This window comes from Euprymna scolopes, chromosome 41, assembly GCF_053919585.1.
Source record: "Euprymna scolopes isolate OS-2025 chromosome 41, ASM5391958v1, whole genome shotgun sequence".
NCBI classification, from domain to species: Eukaryota; Metazoa; Mollusca; class Cephalopoda; order Sepiida; family Sepiolidae; genus Euprymna; species Euprymna scolopes.
Window position 1 is genome coordinate 20,292,167 of NC_136522.1, and position 24,356 is coordinate 20,316,522.

Below are 24,356 nucleotides of genomic sequence, written 5' to 3' on the forward strand. Positions count from 1 at the left end.
AAAATTGCAAAAAATTACACTTTTTGCCCCATAAATTTTTACCTATCGATTAGATTTTTCTGAAACTTGTCCAAAATGTGGAGGCCATTGTTCTTAATATAAATTCAGTATGGATGACCCTGGTAATATTCTGGTTAGCGTCCCCCGGGTACTTTTAGTGCTAGAAAACACACCTTTTTGGGACTCCAATTGCAGCACCAATTTTTAAAACTATATTTCGTACAGAGGGGGACCATGCATGCGTGGCTCGTTTTTTAAGCAAGGGGCATGGAGTAACATTCTGGTCCCCCGATTTATCTATGTTTTTGGTGGGTTTGTCTGTCCGTTAGTCCGGACGATTGACGGATAACCATCCATTAGTTTTCCCTGCAATTTTGGCACAAATTATATTTCAATATATAGATGTGCATAGTAAAAAATATTTTTTGTGCGGAAACTCCCATTTCGCCTACAGGGGCTCGAAAGAGGTCAAAAATGCCTCAAAATGGCCAAAAATGACACTTTTTGTCCCGTAACATTTGATCCATCCATTAGATTTTTCTGAAACTTGCTCAAAATGTGGAGGGCATTGTTCTTAATATAAATTCAGTATGAGTGACCCTGGCAAAAGTCTGGTTTGCATCCCTCAGGGACTTTTAGTGTTGAAAACGCCCTTTCTTCTGGCGCGTTTTTCATATTTCTCAACAAAAACTTGATATGTATGTCTATATAGTGGTTTCCCATGTTGCTGAATGCTAATATTCATGTGTTAAGGCGTGAAACTGCACTGTTTGTCCATTGTAACTGGTATTCGGCATTCAAAGTGGCTCATAAGGGGTCAAAAAAGTTACCAAAATTTAAAAAATGACACTTTTTGCCCCATAAATTTTTACCTATCCATTACATTTTTCTGAAACTTGTCCAAAATGTGCAGGGAATGGTTCTTAATATAAATTCAGTATGGATGACATTAGCAACATTCTGCTTTGCGTCCCCCGAGGACTTTTAGTGCTAAAAATGCCCTTTTCTCAATAAAAAACTTGACATGTATATCTATATAGTGCTCTCTCATGGTGCTGAATTCAAATATACATGTGTTACGGTGTAAAACTGCATAGTTTGTCCATTGTCACTGGTATTCAGCATTCCAAGTGGCTCATAAGGGGTTAAAAATGTACCAAAATTGCAAATAATGACACTTTTTGCCCCATAAATTTTCACCTATCCATTAGACTTTTCTGAAACTTGTCCAAAATGTAACTTTTCCTTGGCCACATAGCTAAGATCAAAGTGTAGTATCTTTCCTTAACCGATGCGGCACTTATTTGTAACTAATAAGTAAATGTGTTACAGACCGACCGACCGATCGACAGAGAATAGTTTTTTTTAAATGCATACCACAGAATAGTTTTTTAGTCGTGTGCAAGCAACTCTATAAGTCACTCAGTCGGTTGGTTGGTCCATAACACATGTACTTTTTATTTCTTTTTATGTTTATTATATCACTATTTATTGATTTTCAGGGTTCCTGAATACGAAAATAACGTTTCAAATTCCCTAAATCAAATAATTTTTGTGATATAAGGTGGGGGATCACTTTTCTGTGTTAATTTAATGTAAAATGATCATCCACTTTACAACCAGTCAGTCTCAAAGCCATTCAAGTCATTCTTCAGATGATTCAAGTTGTTTTTGACGGATTCCAGTTATTTTTTAAGCATTCAATTCATTCTTAAGGTCATTCAATTAATCCTTAAGTTCATTAAAGTCATTCTAAGTCATTTACTTTTTATTTATTTAAGTCATTTCAGCCTATTTTTCGGTCATTTTAGCTTACCTTTAAGAATTTCATGTCAATCCTATATTCACTGCATTCATTCATTACACGAGTGCACGCGACTAATGGCTATTGGCCTTGTTTAATCTTAAATATATAAAAACACGCTTGGATTAGAACAAAATGCTATCGTAAACTGTCGTGGCAATTGGTTTGGTAGTATTTTAGATTATCAATTATGAATAAACATATATATATATATATATATATGTGTGTGTGTGTGTGTGTGTGTGTGTGTATAATAGTAAGGAGTCCCGACGTTGCCTAGGAGTGAATGATGATTAAAAATGTTTCATACTCCTGTATTTTTATTGTTGTCGAAATCTAATCAGTTGATTGCCTGCTCTAGTTGGGGACCCATCGCGGTGCAACGGAGGGAAGGTTAATATGCCTCCACATGGTGACTTAGTACACAATACATTATAGTCTACATTACACATTGTTGAGTCAGGGTCGTATAATGCAGCAACAGTAGATGAGGGAGATTTATATACCTCAGCCCAATGTCAATTTTTTTACATTTCCTACACACGGCGTTGCGTGCCGGGCATAGTAGTTGCAGTAAAAGAATAAGCAAAAATTCCTCTAATATAGACATTTTTAACACCCATAAACCGTTCTATGATAAAGCACCTGAAGATAGTGGTTACAAAAACACAAAACTACAATATATATATCCCGCCTACATCTAATACCAAAACATTCAGAAATAAGAGAAGAAGGAAAATTATATGGTTCGCCCCCCCCCTTTTCATTTAACTGTCAAAACTAACTTAGGAAAAAAAACCTCTTTAAACTTAGAAACTAAGAAAACAACACTTCCCATCTAATAATATTGTCAATAAAATATTTAATAAAAATACGGTAAAATTAAGATATAGCTGCAATGAAAATTTCGAAAACATAATATGAAGATTTTAAATAATACGTCAGAACCATATAAAAATAGCACCACAACATCTTGTAATTGTAGAAATAAACAAAAATGCCCACTGAATGGAAATTGCTTAGTTACCTCAGTAGTATACAGAGTGAAAATATCCACGAAAGAAAACCCTAATAGTACTAAGTACTATAGGCTTATCATGGTACTATGTGGAAAATACTAACAGCACAACTGAGGGAACATATCTGCCACTCCCTAAATAATCGTGGACTTCTTCCACGAACAGAGCAGAAACAGGAACAGAAAAGATGCCAAAAAGGATGCCAAAAACGAAAAACAAGGAACACGTGATCTGCTTTATGTAGATCAAAAGGTCCTGAAGGAGGTGAAAAGAAAGAGAAAGAATTTAGCCATGGCATGGATCGCCTACAAAAAAGCGTACGGCAGAATCCCCCAAACATGGATAAGGGAATGCTTAGAAATGTATGAAATCACAAGCAGGATCATCAACGTGTTTGAAAATGCAATGAGAACGTAGAGACTGAAACTGACAGATGATGGACAACACATAACACAGATTAACATACAAGGAATGGGTCAGCGGTCATAAAGTCTCATTTGAGAATGCCATAAATAAATAAAAATTGAACGGTAAACTTTGGGTTTTATAGATAGACTATATGACCTTATCGTCTAGACATTTTCAAATGGCTTGAAATAAGAAATATCCTTTCCTGACATACTGTATTCATATGTACTACCTCTTTTTTTACCCATCCTCTCTTCCTTTCTTCCTCTACTTCTAAGTGAATCTATAAACCCCCTCCCTCTGTATTTATATTTATCTTTTCCTTTCTTATAACATCCTCTAATATTTTACACATTCTTCCCCCCAAACAATTCTTTTAACCCCTCCTCCCTCTAAAATTAAAAATGCTCTTAAACCTTTTTAATTTTTCATTTTCTTGTCTGATGAGATCAATAATGATCCAAACGGTCTGCACATTGCAACAAGATGCGACTAGATTTGCATAAAAAAATAAAATATTATCATTTGCTATCTTTGATTGAGCACTATAATTGACCCTTGTTGGAATTTAATGATTCTAATCATTGAAATAATTTTTCAACCTGGAATATATATATATATATATATATATATATATATATATATATATATATATATATATATATATATATATGAGCATGGCTCAGTTAGGGAATGAGAGTGGAAAGTTGTATCTTTCGGTTTCTATTATAACTGATGCCACCCAAGTCATATATATATATATATATATATATATATATATATATATATATATATATATATTATGAAATATGTGTGTATATAGCGTGTTGTATTATAATAAAATGGCAAACATCTTCTGTAAGTTCACTTTTTAAATTCATCTTTCAAATTGACGTGTTGTCCTGTTTATTAATATTAAAAACATTGAATGTTTTTCAGTTTTCAAATGGAGCGATGGGAGGAATTGTTGTCCCCCTAGTTGGTGGTCGTCTGGCGAACCTCAAGAAGGAGATAATTGTGTTTTAATTTATCAAAATTATATCTACGGTTACTCATGTGCAAAGCCTATGTATTTTCTTTGTTCGAAGACTGCAGGTATGTATTTACTACTTTGGAAAGTGACAAAATTAACTGCACTTTCGAAAGAATATTCTTTGGGTTGACTACACTCTTTTCAATTCGTGGCATAACAGACATGAATGCTTTGTAAACAGTGTTTATCACGGAGAAAAAAAAAAGATGCAGTCACCCAATTTCTTTCCCTTTGGATCCTGGCTCAAATTGGCGGACTCTGAAATTTCTCTTTACCAGTTTAGTGATCACGTAAGCATTGAAAGACATCCATGCGATTACGTTTGCAGATAACATATCAGGTCTTCGATGGTCAGTTTTTGGTTTTTAAGAATCTTCTGCCCAGATTGTTGGACCTAAGTAGATTTGGTGGAGGTGGATGGCCATGTTTTAAAATTGTCTGGTCATTTGTAAACGTATCTATTCACAGGTGCATACTTCTGCAGGACTAATCACTGTCCCTTTAAAGCTTGCAGTAATCTTCAATATTTGACCTTTTTTTGAGACCAGATCAAGTGAGTCATTGTTTTTGATCTAGCTAGGTTGCTCTACTAACGAAGTGGCCATATCTGTTACTCTGTAACACAACTCGTTTTAAAATCACACCTCAAATTTAAATAACAAACATAACAACAAGAAAGAGTGATGTACAAGAAAGAATGTTTATTATAAATAAGTGTCTGTGTCTGTCACTTATAGTTTCCATAATCACTAAACAGAATTACATCAAACAAATGTATGAAAGTCCTTTGAAATGACGGGTAGGTAATAGATTCACTAACCCTTATCCTCGAGTGGCTTTCGAGCCTTGCAGTGTGGTGATTCCCAAGTAAAAAATCATAAATACAATTATGCTCGAGCGTAACAGTCATAGTCGATTTGCAAGCAGTGTTTATGACGAAGGAAAAAGAAGTTGTGATCCAATTTCTCTCCCTTTGAATTCTGGCTCAAATTGGCGAACTCTAAGTTTTCTCTTCATCAGTTTACCGATCAACTAAACATTGGAAGACATGTATGCGATTACGTTTGACTGATTTCGTAAACTTTCTTAGTACTCATCTAACAACACAAATTTTACGAAAGACTGAGGAATAGTTGGCCGAAACGTCATGAAAAACAACAACCAATAAAGATGAAAACAACAATTAATAAAGATGAGAATAATAGTCCGAAATAAAAATAAATTAATATATATAATGCTTATCTCAAAAATGAATTTCAATTAAGGAATAATATATATATATACCAATCGGTACGGACCCGACTATCGAAGATCAGATAATAAATAAACGTGGATTTATAAGATCAAAGAATCCAACCTCAATCGCCCTTCGGGGCCCATGGCGCAGTTGATAGAGACGTTGAATCTCTACGATTCCAGATGGACATTGTCTGAAGATAGCGGTTTCAATCCTACCCAAAGCGTGCCAGAGGTTTACTTGGCCAAAACGTGGTGAGACGACAACAACTACGGATGGCAGTGATTGCTGAGGATGCAGTTAGGAGATTCAAAGTTCCTATCTGTCGCGGTTACCACCTGACGAACGCCAGAGGAATAGTTGGCCGAAACGTTGTGAAAAACAACAACCAATAAAGATGAAAACAACAACTAATAAAGATGAGAATAATAGTCCGAAATAAAAAATAAATTAAAGCCTAACTTGTTTTTAATGATTTTGTATACAAAACTATGACTAAATTTGCAGAGAACGTACAAGGTCTTCGATGGCCAATCGTTTGTTTCCTTAAAAGGCTGCAATGAACATTAACTTTTGACCTACTATTAGACCAGACCAGACCAGATCAATCGACTCACTGTCGTCTGCTCTACCATCGGAGAGGCCATGTTTGTTACTCTGTAACACAAGAACGACAACTCGTATATGACAACAAGTAACAGTGATGTACAACGAAAACTCTTTATTATAATTAAGTGTATGTGTCTATTTGTCATTCATAGTTTCCACAAACCCTGAACAGAATTACATCAAACAAATGTATGAAGGAACCTTGAAATGCCGGGTGGATCGTACAGGATGAAAATTTAAATATCATCTCTTCTCTTCTCTATATAAATAAAATGAACTCATTTTTTCCCATCGGATTTTGACCTTAATAGGATTAAAAATCAAGATATTTCATGCAAATATAATATGCACAAACGGCAGAACAATATCTGAGGTGTGTTATAGGCTTATTATTTCTCAAATTCCTCGATAATCTTAGATTTCTATACTTTTTCTACTGAGAAGTCACGGCCAAAATCGGTTAAGATCAATGGAAGTGGTAAAATATTTTCTCTCTAATAAATTCCTCCTCCCCCTGCCACCACTTAACACCGTTTGGGGATCGTTCACAAGGAACAGTTGAGAAGAGAACACCGGTTTGGCTTCGTAGTTCTTTCATGTGAAGTTATTTAAAATCACTAAACTAAGCTGCAGTGCTCTGTGGCGTAGTGGTTAGCGTGCTGGACAATTCACATTATATTTTCACGTTCGCGCCGACCTACTATAGTCGTTTTTTTTTTGTTTTTTTTCCTAAACAACTGGAATGGACTTTTCTTGGTGGCCGAACTGTTAACGTTGCAGATGTTTTTTTGTTTTTTTCACACTTTATTTTCCTACTTTTACTCATGACTCCGGGTTTGATCCTTCCTACTTACCTACCATAACATTTTTTAAAACTCCCCCCCCCCGTCCCGGAAACAAACACTCGGGCAACGCCGGGTACCCCCACTAGTTACTACTAATGCAAAACTCACTAAACTCTTATGCACTCGTTATCAATGATTAATGGAAATTGATTGTCGAAATTGATTGAAATGACACGAATTTGAACGAAGACATGAGTAGATTATAATAAGGAAATATTAAAGACGAGGAATAGCGATCTCGAGTGTGTGGTCAACAGGGTAAAATGAAACAATGGAAATTAAATAAGTAGGCGGTGTGGAACCTAGTGATGAGACGATTTCAATATTTTCTCGATTCCGATACAATTACCGATTCCGTATTAAATCCCCAATTCCAATATAATTACTGATTCCTATTCTTTATAAATGTCTAAATATAATATTTAATTATAAAATAGTTATGTTGTCACGATTACTGTAAAAACACGTTAAATATATGAGGTGCCTTCAATAGGTTTCAAGACTTTTTTCGTATAAACACTTCTATTGATAATACACACATTGTACTAGTCACCTTCGAAGTAAACTTCTCCAGCTGCAATCCACTTGTTTTACTGTTCAAACAGAAGTCTTCTTGTGTGAGTGTGTCCCGCATCACAGACTCTTTCATCTCCTCAATTGTCTCATGATGACAGCCTCTAAGATTTTCCTTGTGTTTAGGGAATAACCAAAAGTCACAGGGAGCAAAGACTGGACTATAGGGAGGGTGAGGAACTGTCTTGATGCCCACCTTGCTCAAATAGTCTATGACAAGGACGAAGTTATGGACCGGTGCATTCGCGCAAATCTTCCGCATCTTTAATTCCTCACAAATAACTGCGCGTACAGTTTTCACACTAACATCAAACTGTGCACTTATTGTCTTTATAGACGCACGGTAGTCCTTATTCATGAAATTCTTTATTAGGGCAATCAACTCTGGTGTTCTGGCTTCCATACTTCTTCCGCATCCTCTCATTATCCCCCAGAGACTGTATGCCTTCCTTGAATCTCTTAAACCACTCAAAAACTGATGCTCAATTCATGCAAGATGATCCAAAAGCAGTCTGAATCATTCAATACGCTTACGTGGCATTTTTTCTAAGTTTAAAACACAATTTTATTGCATATCGTTCTTCTAAAGTGTTTGAACATCCAGATTGCGTTTTTTAAATTTACCAGCAGTGACAATCAGGCGTTAGTAGGGTGTATTCCAATTCCTTCTGTAGCTGTTCATTTGAGCCTGAAACCATAAACAAATTAGTCAGCCATCTCATAAGATGTATAGCAATAACATATTGAATTTTCAAGAGTCTACGACAATTCTAAATGTTTGTACAAAAAAATGCCTGTAAACTTATTAAAGGCATGTCGTACTTTTTCCAATGTAAAACCATATTTGTGAGGTGGTGAACTATAGATTTTACTTTTACTGGAAGTTAAATTAATAAATATTTGTTATTTTAGCATCACTGCCAGCAGTTAAAGATTTTTTTTAATAGAAAATCAAATCAAAATTCAAGATAATTGAAGGAATCGTTTTTGGCGTCGAAAGTAGACACAACTTCTTCCGATTCCGATACCGATTCCGGTATTCCTAAAAGTTCCGAGTTTTCCGATTCCCAGTTCCGATTAATCGTCCCAACACTAGCAGAACCTAAAACGGAAAGGGCTCATGAAGAAATAAGGATTTATTCGAGGAGTTAAAGCAACACACATCCTTCACGTTAGGCGGGCCTCATTTCATTGGAATCGATTTTTATACAAAGTAGAGAAACTTAAAAAAATTTAAATAAAAAAAAACTAATTGTATTTTCATCAAAGCTTGAAATATTTCTTTCTATGTAATAACAAGCCAGCGTGACAAAAATTAGAATTATATTTACTGTGAGTTATTGAAGATTGTTATCGCAAGAAGAACCCATTTCTCTTCGAGGTCGATAATGATGACAGAGGATCGAGGATTTCTTGTGCATGAAAACACAGCTGGACACCAACTGCTACTTAAGTAAAACTGTTTCAATGGCAACCCACTCTCTAATAACGTGATCCTAATCGATTAACTATCTATTGCATCTTCATTTTCGTATAACGTATGTAAGGAAAACTGCTAGGGACAGGAAGATGTGGAGAGAGGCAGTGCACCATGGCACCGTAGACTTTGAGGAGAGATAATGAAGAGGCTAGAAGAAGAAAAAGAACTCCGTCCGCTCCTTACTCTTCCTTGCGAACACTGTCCACGACTCTTCCAAGATAGACTCGGACTTAACAGCCACATCATATATAAGTATCCCGATAGAAGAATAGTGACAAACTACAGGACCCAGTACTCGGATACGAGTGGGAGCCGACGACGATATAATATGTAACGAGAAACGCCACTAGTGTTACCTGTAATATCGAATTTGAAGGTAAAACTAGTGAAGCATGCGTGGTCCTCCGTGAGTGCACAGTGAACGAGGCATAAAAAATGACTAAGTTAAGCATTCCCCCCCCCCCCCGCTCCATTTAGCCCCAAAAGTCACCAGGGGACGACCAATCCTGGTGAAAATGAACAAACAGTGCAGTTTTAGGCCTTAATATATGTAAATTTGAGTTCTGCACCATGCAAAAAAAGTCCATCGTTTGCTTCCCCCATCTTCCATTTAACCCTAAAAGTCCACAATGACTTAACATATTTTAATTTAGGTTCAGCACCATGCAAAACTGCTAAATAGACATACGCAGAAAAGTTTGGACAAATATGGTAAAATAGTCCCAAAAATGGAGTGTTTTTTATGAAGCCTAAAGAACCCCTGGGGCACACCCAAGAGTTATCACGAAGTACAGACAAACAAAATTATATAAAAATCAGTTAGTTACAATTTTACAGTTTTATAAAAATCCAAAGCCTCAATTTTTTAAATAAGCACAAAAGTTTCAATTTTAGCCATTTAACCCAAAAGCCACCCCCAGGAGAAGTAACCAGAGTTTTTCCCTTTCTGTTACTTTTTTTACTCGTATCATATTTAATGTTTGTGCAAAATTTCAAAAAAATTCCAAGGCGTAGTTATTCCAAAAAGTGCAGACAGACGTAACGGATGAACAGACTAGGGTGAATTTACAGGTCCACCCTCCTTTTGTCGGGGGACCAACAAGATACTAAATACATTACAGACATTGCAAAGGCTGCTGTGAAGAAAGTTAGGCTCTATCTACCATACTATAAAGCTACTCACACTTGAAAGTATCCCGTACCTTTACAAAGCGACCATTCGCCCACGAGTGGAGTATTGTTGCCACATTTGGGCTGACGCATCTGCTACTAGTCTCTCGCTCTGACAGGGTTAAAAAAAGAATCGCCAATCTAATAGGTCACGCATTATCAACCAAACTCTAATCTCTGTCCCATCGGCGAATGTTTTACAAGTATTTTAATGGAATATGCTCCGACAAACTCCAAGCACTTGTACGCCCCCTAAATGTAAATAATCCCGACAATCAACAAAATCTCATCTCTACACTGTAGAGATACCCAAATGCTTGAAAGATTTCTAATCAAATAGTTTCTCCCGTCTAACACTTTGGACTCCCCTCCAGATTATTGTTTCCCTGACTGTACTGATATGCAGAAATCCAAATGTTATGTGAACAGGAAACTCGCTGCTCAACTCCCTACATAGTATCCCTGTAAATTTAGTCCCAAATAATAGCCCCTTACATCAAAGTGGCACAGTGCTTTGTTCAGGGCGAAATAATCTATATATCTATAAAAGTGAAAGTGTGTGTGTGTGTGTGTGTGTGTGTGTGTGTGTGTGTGTGTGTGTGTGTACATTTCCCTACACAATAACTCTGTCAATTTTTAGTCTACAGACTCGAAATTTGATATACAGGGTATGGAAATTTTAAAAAATCTTTGTAATCCGTTTTCGGCCAGAAACTTGGCTGTTAAGGGGTTAAAGTTTAACGATTTGACCTTTGAGAACTCTACCAAACTCCTCCGACAATTTTCGGTATAAACAATTGAAATTTTAGATATAGGTTCCTTGGACATGGATTTAACTTAATAACTCGATTTGAGCCCAAAACAATAAATGCTAAGGGGTCATAATAGGGGTCAAAGATAAAAAAAAATTGACCTCTGAGGTCACTACCAAATTACTAAGACATTTTCTGGTCAAAACATTTGAAAATTTTACATAAAGGGTATTCAGAGATAGGGCAAGCTTTTTAATCGGTTTGGGTCGAAGATTTGAGCTATCAATATATAAATTTATGTATGTATGTTTGCATGTCTGCCTAAAACTTTCGACAGAAGTGACGGATTTTCACAAGATCAATATCGTTTTGAAACTCGACTCTTCAGACGACAAATATCGAAAAATTGTCTGAAAACAATAATTTCTTCACCCTCAACTGGGCACTTTTCTACAGGGAGGAGTCGCTTTTTTCACCGATATTTTCGAAAGTCATCCCCTCTTTCCGATTGTTTAGCCTTAATTTAAACCCACGTCACTTCCGATTTGGCAGTGGTCGTAACAGGAAAGACGTCAGCTTTTTTCCCCGTTCTTTTCCTCCTTCGCTGTACGGGTTTGAGCCTGCCTTCCTACTACCACTTTTTTTTATTTTGCTCAACACACACCTCCAAATACCCGGGAAACGCCGGGCTAGTAGTTTAAAAAAAAATACAAAAAATATCAGATATTTATAATTATGCATCATTTGCTTAAAAAAAACATTTGTTTACTTTCTTTTTTTTTACATGGGAGTCATCACTTATCCAGATCCAGTAGTAGTTGAGATTTTGTAAATTGGATTAGTTAAGTAGATAGCTCATCAAGAACTTTTCACATTGGACTTGAATATGACCATATTGTAGTCAGTTGGAAAACAGGAAAACGAAACAGAGTTCCACAAGCATGCAGTTCTAAAAAAGAAGCTTTGTTAACAGAATCTACATTTAGATTTAAGCATAGATAAAGAGTGTGAGAAATTATTGATAGTGGTTTCAGCTAGACGAGTGTTTTTCATGAAAGTCAGGCCAGGTGAGTGCATAGATTGGAGCTCAGACGAACACTTGCCATGAAAATAACGATAAAGCAGAGACAGGCTCGCAACATTTCTTCTGTGACAAAGAGGTTGCAGGGAAGAGAAAAGAGCATCCCCCACTAGGCTACAAAGTCTATTTTGAACTCTGTCAAGGCAGGACAGGCTACTTCTAGCAGCTCCTGCCACAATGTGGCAACAGTGCTTAATTCTTGGACGTACTTGGCTCTTATACAGGTAGGGAATTGTATCATAATTCTACACAATAACAAATCTGTATAACATTAAAGTCATATTTACTGCAGTTTCCGAGGATTGTTATATCTAGAAGTACTAACGATTTTATTTTAAAACATTTAACATCTAACATTTTAGACGGGGGGGGGGGTGAAAGCAATTCATAGTATATGTTCATCATTTTTTGTTCTAATTTTCTTATTTCAGATTACAAATGGACACTAGTGAAATGGGAGAACTACAATTGGCCGGATTTATGCGGCGTAGGAATAATGCCAAACGCGGACGGACGGTCCTGCGAAGAGGTGTGCGATTCTCATCCAGGGTGTGACCAATTTGCAAAAATATCAAATTTATGTATTAATATCAGAAATGACGCACCGATTGATAAATGCATTGTGAGAATGCGACCAAATGTTGAATTTTATGAACGAATATTTGGTTGTGAATAAATCTATTGAAATGTTGCAGACGATGAAGATGTCGTCCTAAAACAAATAGACAATCGCTAACTGTTTGAATTAGAAGATAAACAACAAAGTGGAATAACTCTATCTAGAATTTTAGTCGAAATCGTGTTATCGTCCTTGGCTATTTTCCTTAAAATCCTGTCGATCTGTATGCTTGCACGATATTTTGTAAATCTTAAAATAAATATGTTTTAAATCTCAAAATTAGTAAATCTTTAAATATTTTTCCTACACAATGCCAATTTTGCATAAAATAATTGTATTTTATAATTTTCACAGATTTTAATTTGGATCGTTATTTTAAATTTTTACTATGAACCGCGTATCCATTTAATAAAGAATTTTTCTTTGTTTTAATGATTTCAAATAATTTCATCTTTGAATCCGTTGAAACAAAATTAAACATCCTAGTGGAATTTTGGGGTGAGTGTATATTGCTTGTAGTTTAAATTCTGTTAAAAAGTCAAAATCGAAAGCCAGACTGAAAAACCTGACCTCCTTGTGAGAGAAAAGATATATTCCTTTCTTTCATGCTCTATCTTTATTTCTCTCTCTTTCTTCCTTTTTTTTTCACATATACCCGAATGTCCTATTTAAGGTGCTATCGTCGACCCCAACTACAAAGTTTGACATACATCAGCAACTTAACCCTTAAACTCTTCTGGCACCAACCAACCAACTTTTGCAGCAAAATCACAATTTTCAACATGCCGGTGTAACCTGGGATAAATTATATACTAGTACCTTCATTTATCCAAGTGCGGTCTAAACAGTAACGGCTCACACTGTTGGATAGATGATGAGCGACACTGGAAAATGTCAGGTATGCGCACACATGCAATGATAGCGGGCTGGGCGATTCCAGGTGTCGAATCCGATTGTTAAACCAATGACGTCGTTTGTAAATAAAGGAATCTATCTAAATTGATGTTCTACAAAATTACCTAGCAAACATAATAAAACAATAGACATTTCTATTCAAGGAATGGCAACATAAAAGCTACTCTCCCTCTAACAGGGGGTCGAGCTGATAACAAGGTCATCTTTTTCGTTTCCATTTTGGGGTTTTGGGATTGTTTTACTTACTTTCTTCATTTCCGCTCCACCCTCGGCAGAAATGGCTAAACCCCTGCCTTAATTGCTTAGCAGCACTCTGACCTGATAGCACTCACTATGTCTTCTTTCTCTGCTCTCCCCCTCATTGGAGATCTGAGCTGCAACCCGGCTTCCCCATAAAAGGGGGGGGCAACCACACTTTCTCGCTTCCTCACCCACTCCTCCGCCTCCTTCCTCCATTTCCCTCACCTTTTCTTTTTTCCCCTCCCCCTTCCCAACACTACACTTTGATCAAACGTCACCAGGCTGGTCGAATAAGCACGCCAACACAAATGAACACCCCACTAAAAACCGCTACCCTGGAAGGAGACTCCATAAAAAAGGGAGCTATACACAGCCAACAAGAGGAGGCGTCCAGAAACGATGGAAAGCCTGCCAACAGTGGAAGTACATTACAGCCCGTGACACTCTAGGGGCAAAATTCAAAAGCCACTGCACCTGCTCTCCAGGAGGGGACCTCCTCAAAAAGGGAAGCAGCACCAGAAAGCACCCGACAATGCAGAAGGCAATCTGCAACTTGTAGCACCCCAAATCTCCCTATACACAAAGGATTCCTCCTCGGCTCCCCAGGAGGATAATTCCCAAACAGAGGAAAAGGAGGAAAATGGTGATGTCTCCAAGAGTACAAAGGATCTCATTAACGCCACCGTTGAGTAAATCAAGGTGGTTTTTTGAGATCCGAGAGCCGATAAACAACATATAGCCGGCCCTCCCCAAGAGGACACCAAACTGAAAACCTTCCCAAAAAGTGAGACACAGGCAGTTTAGGAGGGAAATGAACCCGTAAGTGGAAGACCACAGCAGGTGGCACCCAGGGTCTCACAGTCCCCTTTCCAGGAAAAAGAAAAGAGAAACCCGGGGAGCAGAGACCGGCAAATTGGCAACACCACACACCAAGTGGCCGGTCCTTGTGCTTCTGCCCCCCCCCCAGTCAGCAACAGCAGCCAAGCCAGACGACAGTGTCCTGGACCCCCAGTAACAGCAAGGTAGATGCAGCATGGAGACCACAAACCCAATTGTCCCCACAGGAGTACTGGGACCTGTTTGAGTCGACCTACAAGAACTCCATGAAGGAGAACATTATAAAACCACTCCCGGGCTCTGTAGAAGACCTTAAAAGGAAAATAGTGTCTTTTGTCACGTCGGACACGAAGGAAAGAGGCTTCACAGGAGTAGACAATAACAGTATGGTAGACCGCCTCCTGGATCTGAAGATCCCAGCAAAATATATCTGCAAACCAAAAAGAGGCTGAAGAAAAAGCAAAGAAGACGAATCTGCGCTAGAGAAACATAAAACTCAAGCCAGAATACTTAGGCCAAAGGGTCACTAATGTCTCTGTGCTGAACGTCGCCTGTCTCCTAGGAGCCAAGCAACTAGGAGCAGTCTTCAGCCAGTATGGGGACGTGGTGTCAGTGGCCCCAGCAAGCAAGAGGAGGGACGTCCTGACCAGGGACTATAGACTCCAGAGGCACCTCAACAGAGCTGGCTTCAACCAAATACCAGTGACGTTGAGGTGATGCTGTCCATTAGAGTGTAGGGACTGCCGCAAAAGAAACCCGAAAAAGCCACATGATGCACCAGTAGTAGACCCATTGACCAACACCGGATGGGTTACAGTAACCTGAAAGGGAAAACTCAATACACAGACGTGAAACAGGCACTGCAGTTACAAAAACAGCCGCTGAAGCCACCAAAGCGGCTGGAGCAACCAAACAAATTGCCACAGCCTAAATCACCACAACATCAGCAGCAGCAGCAGCAGCAGCAGCAGCAGAAACAGCAGAAACAACGGCAAGAGGTTTCACTGCAATAACAACGACGCAGACCAACGAAAGCACCCCCCCCCCGATGAACTTGTAGACCCTCTATCTGTGGCAATAGAACTTTCACATCGGCAGACAAAGACTTTAAAATCCCTGCTGAACTGTCAATAGTTAGAGGGAAAAGATTTTAACATCCCCTCTAATTTCCTGGACACCTCACTGCTAATAACTTTTGTGAGAACTCCAGAGGCTTGTAAGAGTGGCTTGTGGTCGTTTCTGGAGTCGGCTGAAGGGGCCTCTCGAGGAATAGAACTGTTTAAGAGAAATGGCTCTTCCCTTGACGAACTGTCAAAAGGGAGGGGTCCCAGTGTGGGTCCACCCGTCTCTCAACAGGGCCCTAAAATTGACCTTTCCCTTGAACGTCAGCGGCATTGTGCTGAACCGAAACTTTAATGTCTTCTTGACATATGGCAGCCCGCGGGGGAAGGGAGTCTCCTTGCTAGTGAAATGTACTCTGTCCGCAACGGTCAACGTTGTTCATAGGGATACAGCGGGCAGGCTGGTGGTGGCTGATGTTGCCATAAAAGATTCTGTGTTTTGGGTGATCGCAGTTCATGCCCCCAGCACCGCTAGTAAGAGCGTCTCCTTCTTCAGTCAGCTCCATGGGTTCGTATATTGTTGGCAGCAGGTAGTGCTAATGGGGGATTGAAACGCCATCTTAAACCCCAAAATAGATAAGGTAGGAGGTGAAGCTAAAGAATCGGGGAGGTGCGAGCCCAGCCTGACGAATCTGATGGCTAGATGCGGTCTGGTCGACAAGTTTTGGATCGAGCATCTGGGGTGGAGGATGTGGACGTGGACCAATAGCGTTTTCTCCTATCAGAATTACTATTTACTATGTGAACAGGATACTAGTTAAAAGAGGCGAAGTTGATTTCTTATCTTGTCCCACGTTTAAGTGGTTAGGTTAGACAGACTATAAACTACTTATGGCCCAGCTGAAGCTAGGAAACAGGCCCAAGTTAGCAGGGTACTGAAGTTAATCATCTCCCTTCTGGAAATACAAGACTTCCGAGATAAGCTAATAGAATTAATTAAAAAGGCACTAGTGGGAGTGATTACCACGAGTAAGTGGTGGTTAGGTCATAAAGCTAAGATTAGAAGCTTCTCCGTCAAGTATGCCCAGCACCTCGCACTAGATAAAGCAAAGACCAAGAAACAGCTAGAGCAGAAACTAGCCCGGATTATGGAGCAGGGTGATAGAGTTAGTTAGGAACTAGCTAAGTAGGGCATTCAGTGCGAAACAAGTGAGAGTTACAAAGGTCAAGTAGTTAAAGCTAGGCTTAGAAAGATAGGAAACAAAGCAGTTCACTCTGACGCTGATGCGTGTCATGAGATTCCTAGGCGTGGCTCGGACAAGTACATTGCAAAAGTAAGACATCCAGATGGACGACCCTGGGATCAATTCTGGAGATCTGCGAGTGGTTTCAAGAACATTTCAAGGAGCATTTTACACAGCAGCCCGATCTTCCAGTCCATGAGATTAGCGACTATTTGGCCTATTCTCCCTGCCTTGAGGTGGCTAGAGAGGTTAGTTGCAAGGGCCGAATGACAGAGCGAGAGGTCTTTACTGCTCTAAAGCAGGTCAGCTGTGACAGATCGCCAGGACTCGATGGTCTGCTATACGAACTTTATTGAGGTTGTCGCCCATGTAACTGCCTCTTCTGACGGATATTTTCAACCATTGGTTTGCTAAGGGATCCATGCCAGGGCAAGTCCCCAAGAGAGTGATCACATTGTTAAGAAAAGGTGACGGGCATGGCGGGGAAGAGTTAGACGATTACAGGTCCATTACTCTGGTAAACACAGCATTGAATATTTTGGCCTAAATCCTTTTGAATCGGCTGCAGGTTGTTATTGGTGAGTTGGTTGAACTGGAACAGAACTATGCTGTGAAGGGGAGATTAATTCAAAACAACTTGCACCTGATCCGCATGATCCTTGAGGGAGGGATTGCTGACGACACAGAAGCCGCGCTGATCAATTTAAATAAGTCCAAAGCGTTCGATAGGGTCGACCATCATTTCCTGGCATCTGTTGTGCAAGTCCACGGAAAGCGTTCGAAACCCTTTGTTATCTCTTAATCGGTTCGTCAGGGTAGTCTGCTGTCGCCCCTGCTTTACGTCCCGGCCTTGGAGCCGCTGCTCCACAAGTTTAGATGTGGGGAGACACGTTCGGCCCTGCACGGACTGACCCCGCCTGATGACTCAGCTGCTTAAGTATCCACATTCGCTGATGGTGTCATGGTTTTTGTGTTGAGCTTCAGAGAAATCGAGATCGTGTCGGAGACGCTTGCATGATACGGAAGAATCATTGGGCCAAGATAAACCGCAGCTAGTCGGTCAGACTGCAGTTGAGCACCTGGAGTGACAACACCACCCCCCAGCACCCTTCAACTGGACGCATTGCCCGCTTCAGCTCCTCGACGTGTGGTTTGGACCAGGTTTCCAGCTCGACAAAAATTGGTTAGAGGTACGGTCAAAGGTGGAGGCTGCAGTCAACTCGTGGCTTCCTAGGAAACTTTCTGTTGTAATATTTTGGAACTATAATGGGGTATGATCCCACACAGTCGGACGATTCTATTTATAAACGATGCTGCTAAGAACTGACGAATCAAATTAACTACGTTCTGCTACCAACCAATCAGAAACCAGAATTGCTTCATAAATATTAAACCTTTTCTGGAGCAATTTCACATGTTCTTTTCCCAGGTTTCGACACCGTAAGAATATTTTGTTCTGCGGAACTGTCTACTACAAACAAGTCACCTCCCAGGACTTGTGTTTAACAGCGAACCATCTGAAACTGTTCTGAAACTCAAAATGGCTTACACTTCTAGACTTTCCTTAAAGGGTAGAGTCGAGGTGTGCGCCATATACGTCTTCCCCTGAGTGCACAACACCTAAAACTCTTGTCGAACATGTTTCCTCGCTCCTTTAGGACAAAGGAAGACATTGGGTGAACAGACAGGTCTGTATTCAACGTCCGTGTGGGGGGGGGCTTGGGAATGCCAGACTTGAAGTGTCATCAAGACGCCGAGAGGCTGTCTTTCTTGAGCCACTACCTTCGAGAAGATCAACCATGGCACCCCGCGATTACAGCTGTCTTTCCCAACCTCATTCTGAACTCCTCTGTTGAGAGTCGTCGCTGGCTGCGAGGAGACTCAACCTTCCTGAAAGAATGCCGAGCCGAGCTAAAATGACTACCAAGGTTCAGAGACCTTGTGACTGCTACATGTATGGAACTCCCCAGGGATCTAGTGAGGGGTCCACCGACGAGCCATTATGCCTGCGTTTGGGTTGACAGCAGAGTGAGATGAGCTTCTTGAATGAGATGAGCTTCTTGAACACAACAGACATCCTCTCCGAGGTGCTGCAGATCCAAGTTTAGTTGAAATTTTTGCGAGTCAGCCCTCAGCCCTCGCACATTTATGCTAGCAAGCTTGAGATCCATTATGGTGACACAGGGTTGGGTTCCAGGAACAAGCATCACCGTTGGCAGCATGCCAATGGCTCTCCCGAGTGAATAAATACCCATCTGCGTATCGATGAGCCCATCACGGGAGATATCACCAACATACAAGGGATAGGTTAGTTTAGCTATCCTATACAGGGAAGAGTGCATCTTTATGGGGACCAACCCTACACAACATTTTCTTGAATTTCTGATGTCAGAGTTTTTGAATATAACTAGAGGAGGTGAAAGTTCAAAAGCTTTATTTGCCTCCGCCAGCATTACCCATAATTAATTTCTTTCCTCTCTCTTCCGGATGACAGTCAATAATCGTTTTGCATTCGGAAAATTGCAGAGGTCTTCGACTGGCATTCCAGCCACCTCCCTGAAATCGATTAGTTTCATCAGGTCAGCATTTTTAATGCGCATTGTTAATCTGCAGCTCGCTGACCGAACAAATGTTTTTACTGGGAAGGTAAAGTGCCCTTTTCTTTTTGTTTTCCAGGAAGGGGCTCCGCGCTCTTCTCTGGGAAGGGGTGATCTTTTCAGTGTTCCTAAAGGTCTGTGCCACTGGCAGGGACTTGGCGGGGGATGCATGCAGAGTATTCAACAGTCACGGAAATATCCAGAACAGTGGGGCTTATTTTATTGTGGAATTTTGGAGGGGAGAGGTGATTGTGGAATTTTGGAGGGGAGAGGGGATTGTGGAATTTTGGAGGGGAGAGGTGATTGTGGTTCGATCGGGAATTCAGAAGTGTCCATTCTTAATGCATCCAATTTCTTTTTGAGGTTAACAAGCTCGATATATTTATCCCTACCTGGTCATTTATTAACATGGCCTCCTCCCGTATTTGGTCTAGAGTAAGGCAGCCAGGGGTCTTCTTCCTGGATACAATTTGCCAGGGCTCACGATCAGGATCCTCCGGGGTAGCATCTTCTTTAGCAATTTCTGGACAGGGAAACTCCTAAATGTTGTCCCACTCTAGTCTTTGGGTTTGGTTGCAGTCTCCTTTGGGAACACACCATGGCGATGTGCCCTATCTCACCACACGCTCAACAAAGCGGCTACTTGCCCGTAACGATGATGGGGAGTTTCTCGTCCCCCACATCCAAGTGGTAAGGGATTTTGGTAAACCCTTCTTTGTCCAGTAAAATCTCAAACGTCCAAATACCTTGGTACTCCTCATTTGTTACTGCCACTATATCACCAAATTTAAGGAGGAATGCGCCAAGGTGCTCACCCTCCACATGAAACGGTACATTGAAGACAGAGACTGTTGTCTTTCTTTTCCCCATGTATTCAGTGCGTAAAACGTATTCTGGTGTGATAATCTCTGTTTGGGAGATTTTTACGCACTCGTCTTCCGTAGAAAAAAAGGGTATTCCAGGTATTGTACCCTTTACATTTTATGATACGTTGAGGTCTATGCCCCACTGTCGCCAGCAGCTTGAAGACAATTTCCGAGCTTGCTTTAATCACTTTTTTTGTCTTCCTGTCGACCACGAAGACGACAAGGCTTTTCTTTCTAATAATCTCCAACTTTGGTAAGTCTGCGAGTAAACCATTGTCGACAACAAGATGCTCGTATCCTTTAGCCTTTTCGACGAATTCAGTGACATTAATTGTTACTTTCGGCGGTTTGTTCCATTCCGAATTTGTAGAGGTGGGAAGAGCAACTTCCGCCCCTGTTTCATCATTGTCTAATGGAGGCGGCGTATGGCCTACCACGGCCATAGACGAAGCCCGTTAAAAACGGTAATAATAAATGTAATTTTAACAATAACAGTCAATATATAAAACAACAACAACGCATAAAAGCCTTAACGACGGCGACTTCAAAAGAAAGGCTTACTTTTCAATAAATTAATTTCCCCACATGGCCTGATAATTCTCCACGCGGCGAGCTACGTAAAATACGTCTTAACACGGAGAAAACATATGCGGAATTGCTACAGAAAGGTTTAATATTTATGGAGCAATTCTGGTTTCTGATTTGTTGGTAGCAGAACGTGAATTAATTCGATTCGCCAGTTTCTAGCAGCATCATTTATAAATAGAATCTCCCAATTATGCGGGATCATACACCATTATAATCCAAAAATATTGTAACCCCCCTCCTATTTTTTTTATAATGGGGAAGTCCTTCGTGTTCATTCTGCTCCAAAATAAATATATTTTTTATATTCAATTATACATAACAAAACTAGAAATAATTTGGATCTTAAAATTTTTGCATGTAAAAAGACGCCATTTTTAATTGTGCTCAAATGTCAAACAGATATATATGTATGCAGAGAATAGAAATAAAAGAAACTGGAACGTATTTTTACCTTAAAAATGGATGGGTATGTGAAAAAGAAACCATTTCCTAAATTTGATTATGCAGTTTTTGTTAAAAAAAAAACGTATACATATATGCATATAAATAAATATACATATAAACATACTTACAATATGTACCCGTTTAAAATGAGTTGGGGTTTTTTTTGTTTGTTTTTTTTTTTTTTGTTAAGGAAAAAATAGGACATTTTTGATAAATAAGAAAGAAAACTAATGTGCACAAAAAAATAAAAGTCAATTGTAAATTATGGCGCCTTAAAATAAGCACGCAAAAAAGTATTGGTCGAAAAGAAAATTCACACAGAAAATGTTTGCAAAAAATGATGCAAAAATTATTTGTCAAAAAGGAAATTTACAAAGAAAAGGTTTCAAGAAAGTGACTTTTTTATTTCAGTAAATGTATTAGTTATGCATTAGTAGATTCTTGCCCAGGACTATTTTTTTTATGTTACATAGAAATTTATATACATGCAGGCCTGTGAAAAAATTATTCAGTCGAATCCCCCAACAAGTTTTGAAGTAAAACGCTTTAGCTTTAGCTTTATTCTTGTTGCGGGTTTCGTGATATTTTGTTCCGATGATCTGTAATTCAAAATAATGGATTCCTTTTTCACCTCGTTTTTTTTATGAAATGGTATTTTATATCTATATGCTTAGATCTTTGGTTGATTATCGTGTTCTGTGCTAAGACTATACTGGCTTGATTATCTCAATTAATTACTACAGGGCTTTTAGTTTATTCTGGCTCTAAAATAGTCTTTAGGATATTTTTAAAGGTAGAGTGTTTCCTGGGTCGTGTGTGTGATCGCGATAAATTCTGCTTATGAAAAAGAGATACAATCTGTTGCTTTTTAGATTTCCATGAAATAATAGGTCCATTTTCTGATAGTCTGAAACAATATCCAGATATACTTTTTCGATCTTCGTCGTTTCCCCAACCTGAATATGAAAATCCTTCTAATTTTAGGTGATTTATTGCTTTTCTAAATACTAAATTCTGTTCTTTAGTTCCTTTTAAATAACGAAGGGCTTGTTTAGCTCTGTTTAAATCCTTCATTTTCGGCCTTGATAATTTTTGTGACAGTTTTGTTACTGTATAGCATATGTCGGGTCTGGTCACAGTCATTAAATATACAAGACTGCCTATGATTTCCCGGTATAATTTATCGTCTATTATTTCAGATTCTGTGCGTATATGTTTATTAATATCATTTTCAACCGGTGTGGGGCGTTTCTTGCACTCTCCCATTTCAAATTTTAATAGTGATTTGTCAATGTATCTCGATTGATTCATCGTCATAAGTCCTTTCCTTGGAATAAATTCTATTCTCAAAAACCAGGATATTTTGCCAAGATCGGATATTTTGAATCTTTTACTTAATTTTTTCTTAATATCGGTCAACATTATGTCACAATTTGATGCGATTAAAATATCATCGCCCCATAAAACCAAAATCAGTAGTTTATTTTCTTCGTGTTGGGTATATGTAGTGTTGTAAGTAAATGAAGACTTAAAACAAAACCTCTTTCCAAGGCTTTATTGAACAAAATTCATAGCTACTAAAGTAAGAGAGAAAGAACTCAGCCTTTTTTTTTTTTTACACAGTGGTCACCACTTATCAAGGCCCGGAAGCCACTCAGGGATAAGGGTTATTGCAAGTACATTACGTTAGTGTGGAGATTTGATGAAGTGTTTACTTAAGAGGGCGGTTCATTAGGAATTTGTTAACGTTGGACTTGAACACATCCAAGTTGTAGTCAGGTGGGAAGCAGGCAGACGGAACAGATTTCCACAGGCGTGCAGTTCTAAGAAAGAAGCTTTGTTCATGGAATCCACGTTTTGATTTAGGCACAGATATAGAGTGGGGGAAATTTTTCACAGTGGATTCAGCTAGACAGGTGTTTTTCATGAAAGATTGGCGAGGGGGGACCAGAGATTGGAGTTCAGACGAGCACCTGCCATTGAAATAACGATAAAATAAGGATAGGCTCGCAACGTCTCTTCTGTGGGAGAGAGATTGCAGGGTAGAAAAAAGGACATCCTCCACTAAGCCACAAAGTCTATTTTGTACTCTGTCAAGGCAGGATAGGCTGTTTTTAGCAGCTCCTGCCCAGATATGGCAACAGTATTCCATCCTTGGACGTACTTGGCTTTTATATAGATAGAGAATTGCATCAGTAGTGAGATATCTTCTGGAGCAGTAGAAGGATCCCACCATCTTTCCAGCGACCTTAGCAACAGACTTGATGTACGTGTTCCATTTCAGATCAGGAGTAAAGGTCAAACCCAGAAGCTTGTCAAAACACGGGGCCTCTCCCAGACGAGAGCCATTCATCCCAATTGATACCAGATGGGGATCAGAGCGTTGATGATGTAAGGATAGGAGTTTGGTTTTAGATGCATTAAAAGTAACCAGCCACATCTTCCCCCCCTGAACCACGCGCTCGAGATCAGAGGAGAGAGAATCAGAGAGAACTTTGTCATTTACAGCCTTTGATGTGTTGCCGTAGATGGTCGTGTCATCAGCATAGATGTCAACGAATGATTTAAGTATGTGTTTAGGGAGGTCATTGATGTAGATCAGGAAGAGAGTTGGGCCCAGGATTGACCCCTGAGGGACTCCAGCATTAATACTGCAGGCCTCCGATGTTTGTCCATCGACCACTACTCTTATGAGCCTATCGGAGAGAAATGATTTAATGATTGAAAAAACATTTCCAGTTATACCGTAGCTGGAAATCTTGTGAAGTAGACTCTTATGCCATACCTTGTCGAAGGCCTTTGATATGTCAGGAGCAATTGCCCTAGAAAGGAAGCCTTTGTCAAGAGATTCACTAATCCTGTGAGATATAACCGTCAGCACATCTGCGGTAGATCTTGCAGAGAGGAAACCATATTGTGTGTCATTAAGAAGGT

General features: G+C 39.4%; 1 protein-coding gene across 3 annotated transcripts in view; it reads left to right on the forward strand.

The window, feature by feature from the left end:
- Window positions 1-12,903, forward strand: part of LOC145266398 (uncharacterized) — a 199,092-nt gene extending 186,189 nt beyond the window's left edge. For 2 of the 3 annotated variants that reach the window (XM_080122040.1, XM_080122041.1), the window contains exons 3-4: window positions 4,171-4,326; window positions 12,443-12,903. In XM_080122040.1, coding sequence (XP_079978166.1) covers window positions 4,171-4,326; window positions 12,443-12,687 — 401 coding nt within the window. In that variant the 3' untranslated portion in view covers window positions 12,688-12,903. The remainder of the gene's footprint in view (window positions 1-4,170; window positions 4,327-12,442) is intronic. The other variant, XM_080122042.1, reaches the window with a different exon arrangement.
- The last annotated feature ends 11,453 nt before the right edge of the window (window positions 12,904-24,356 follow it).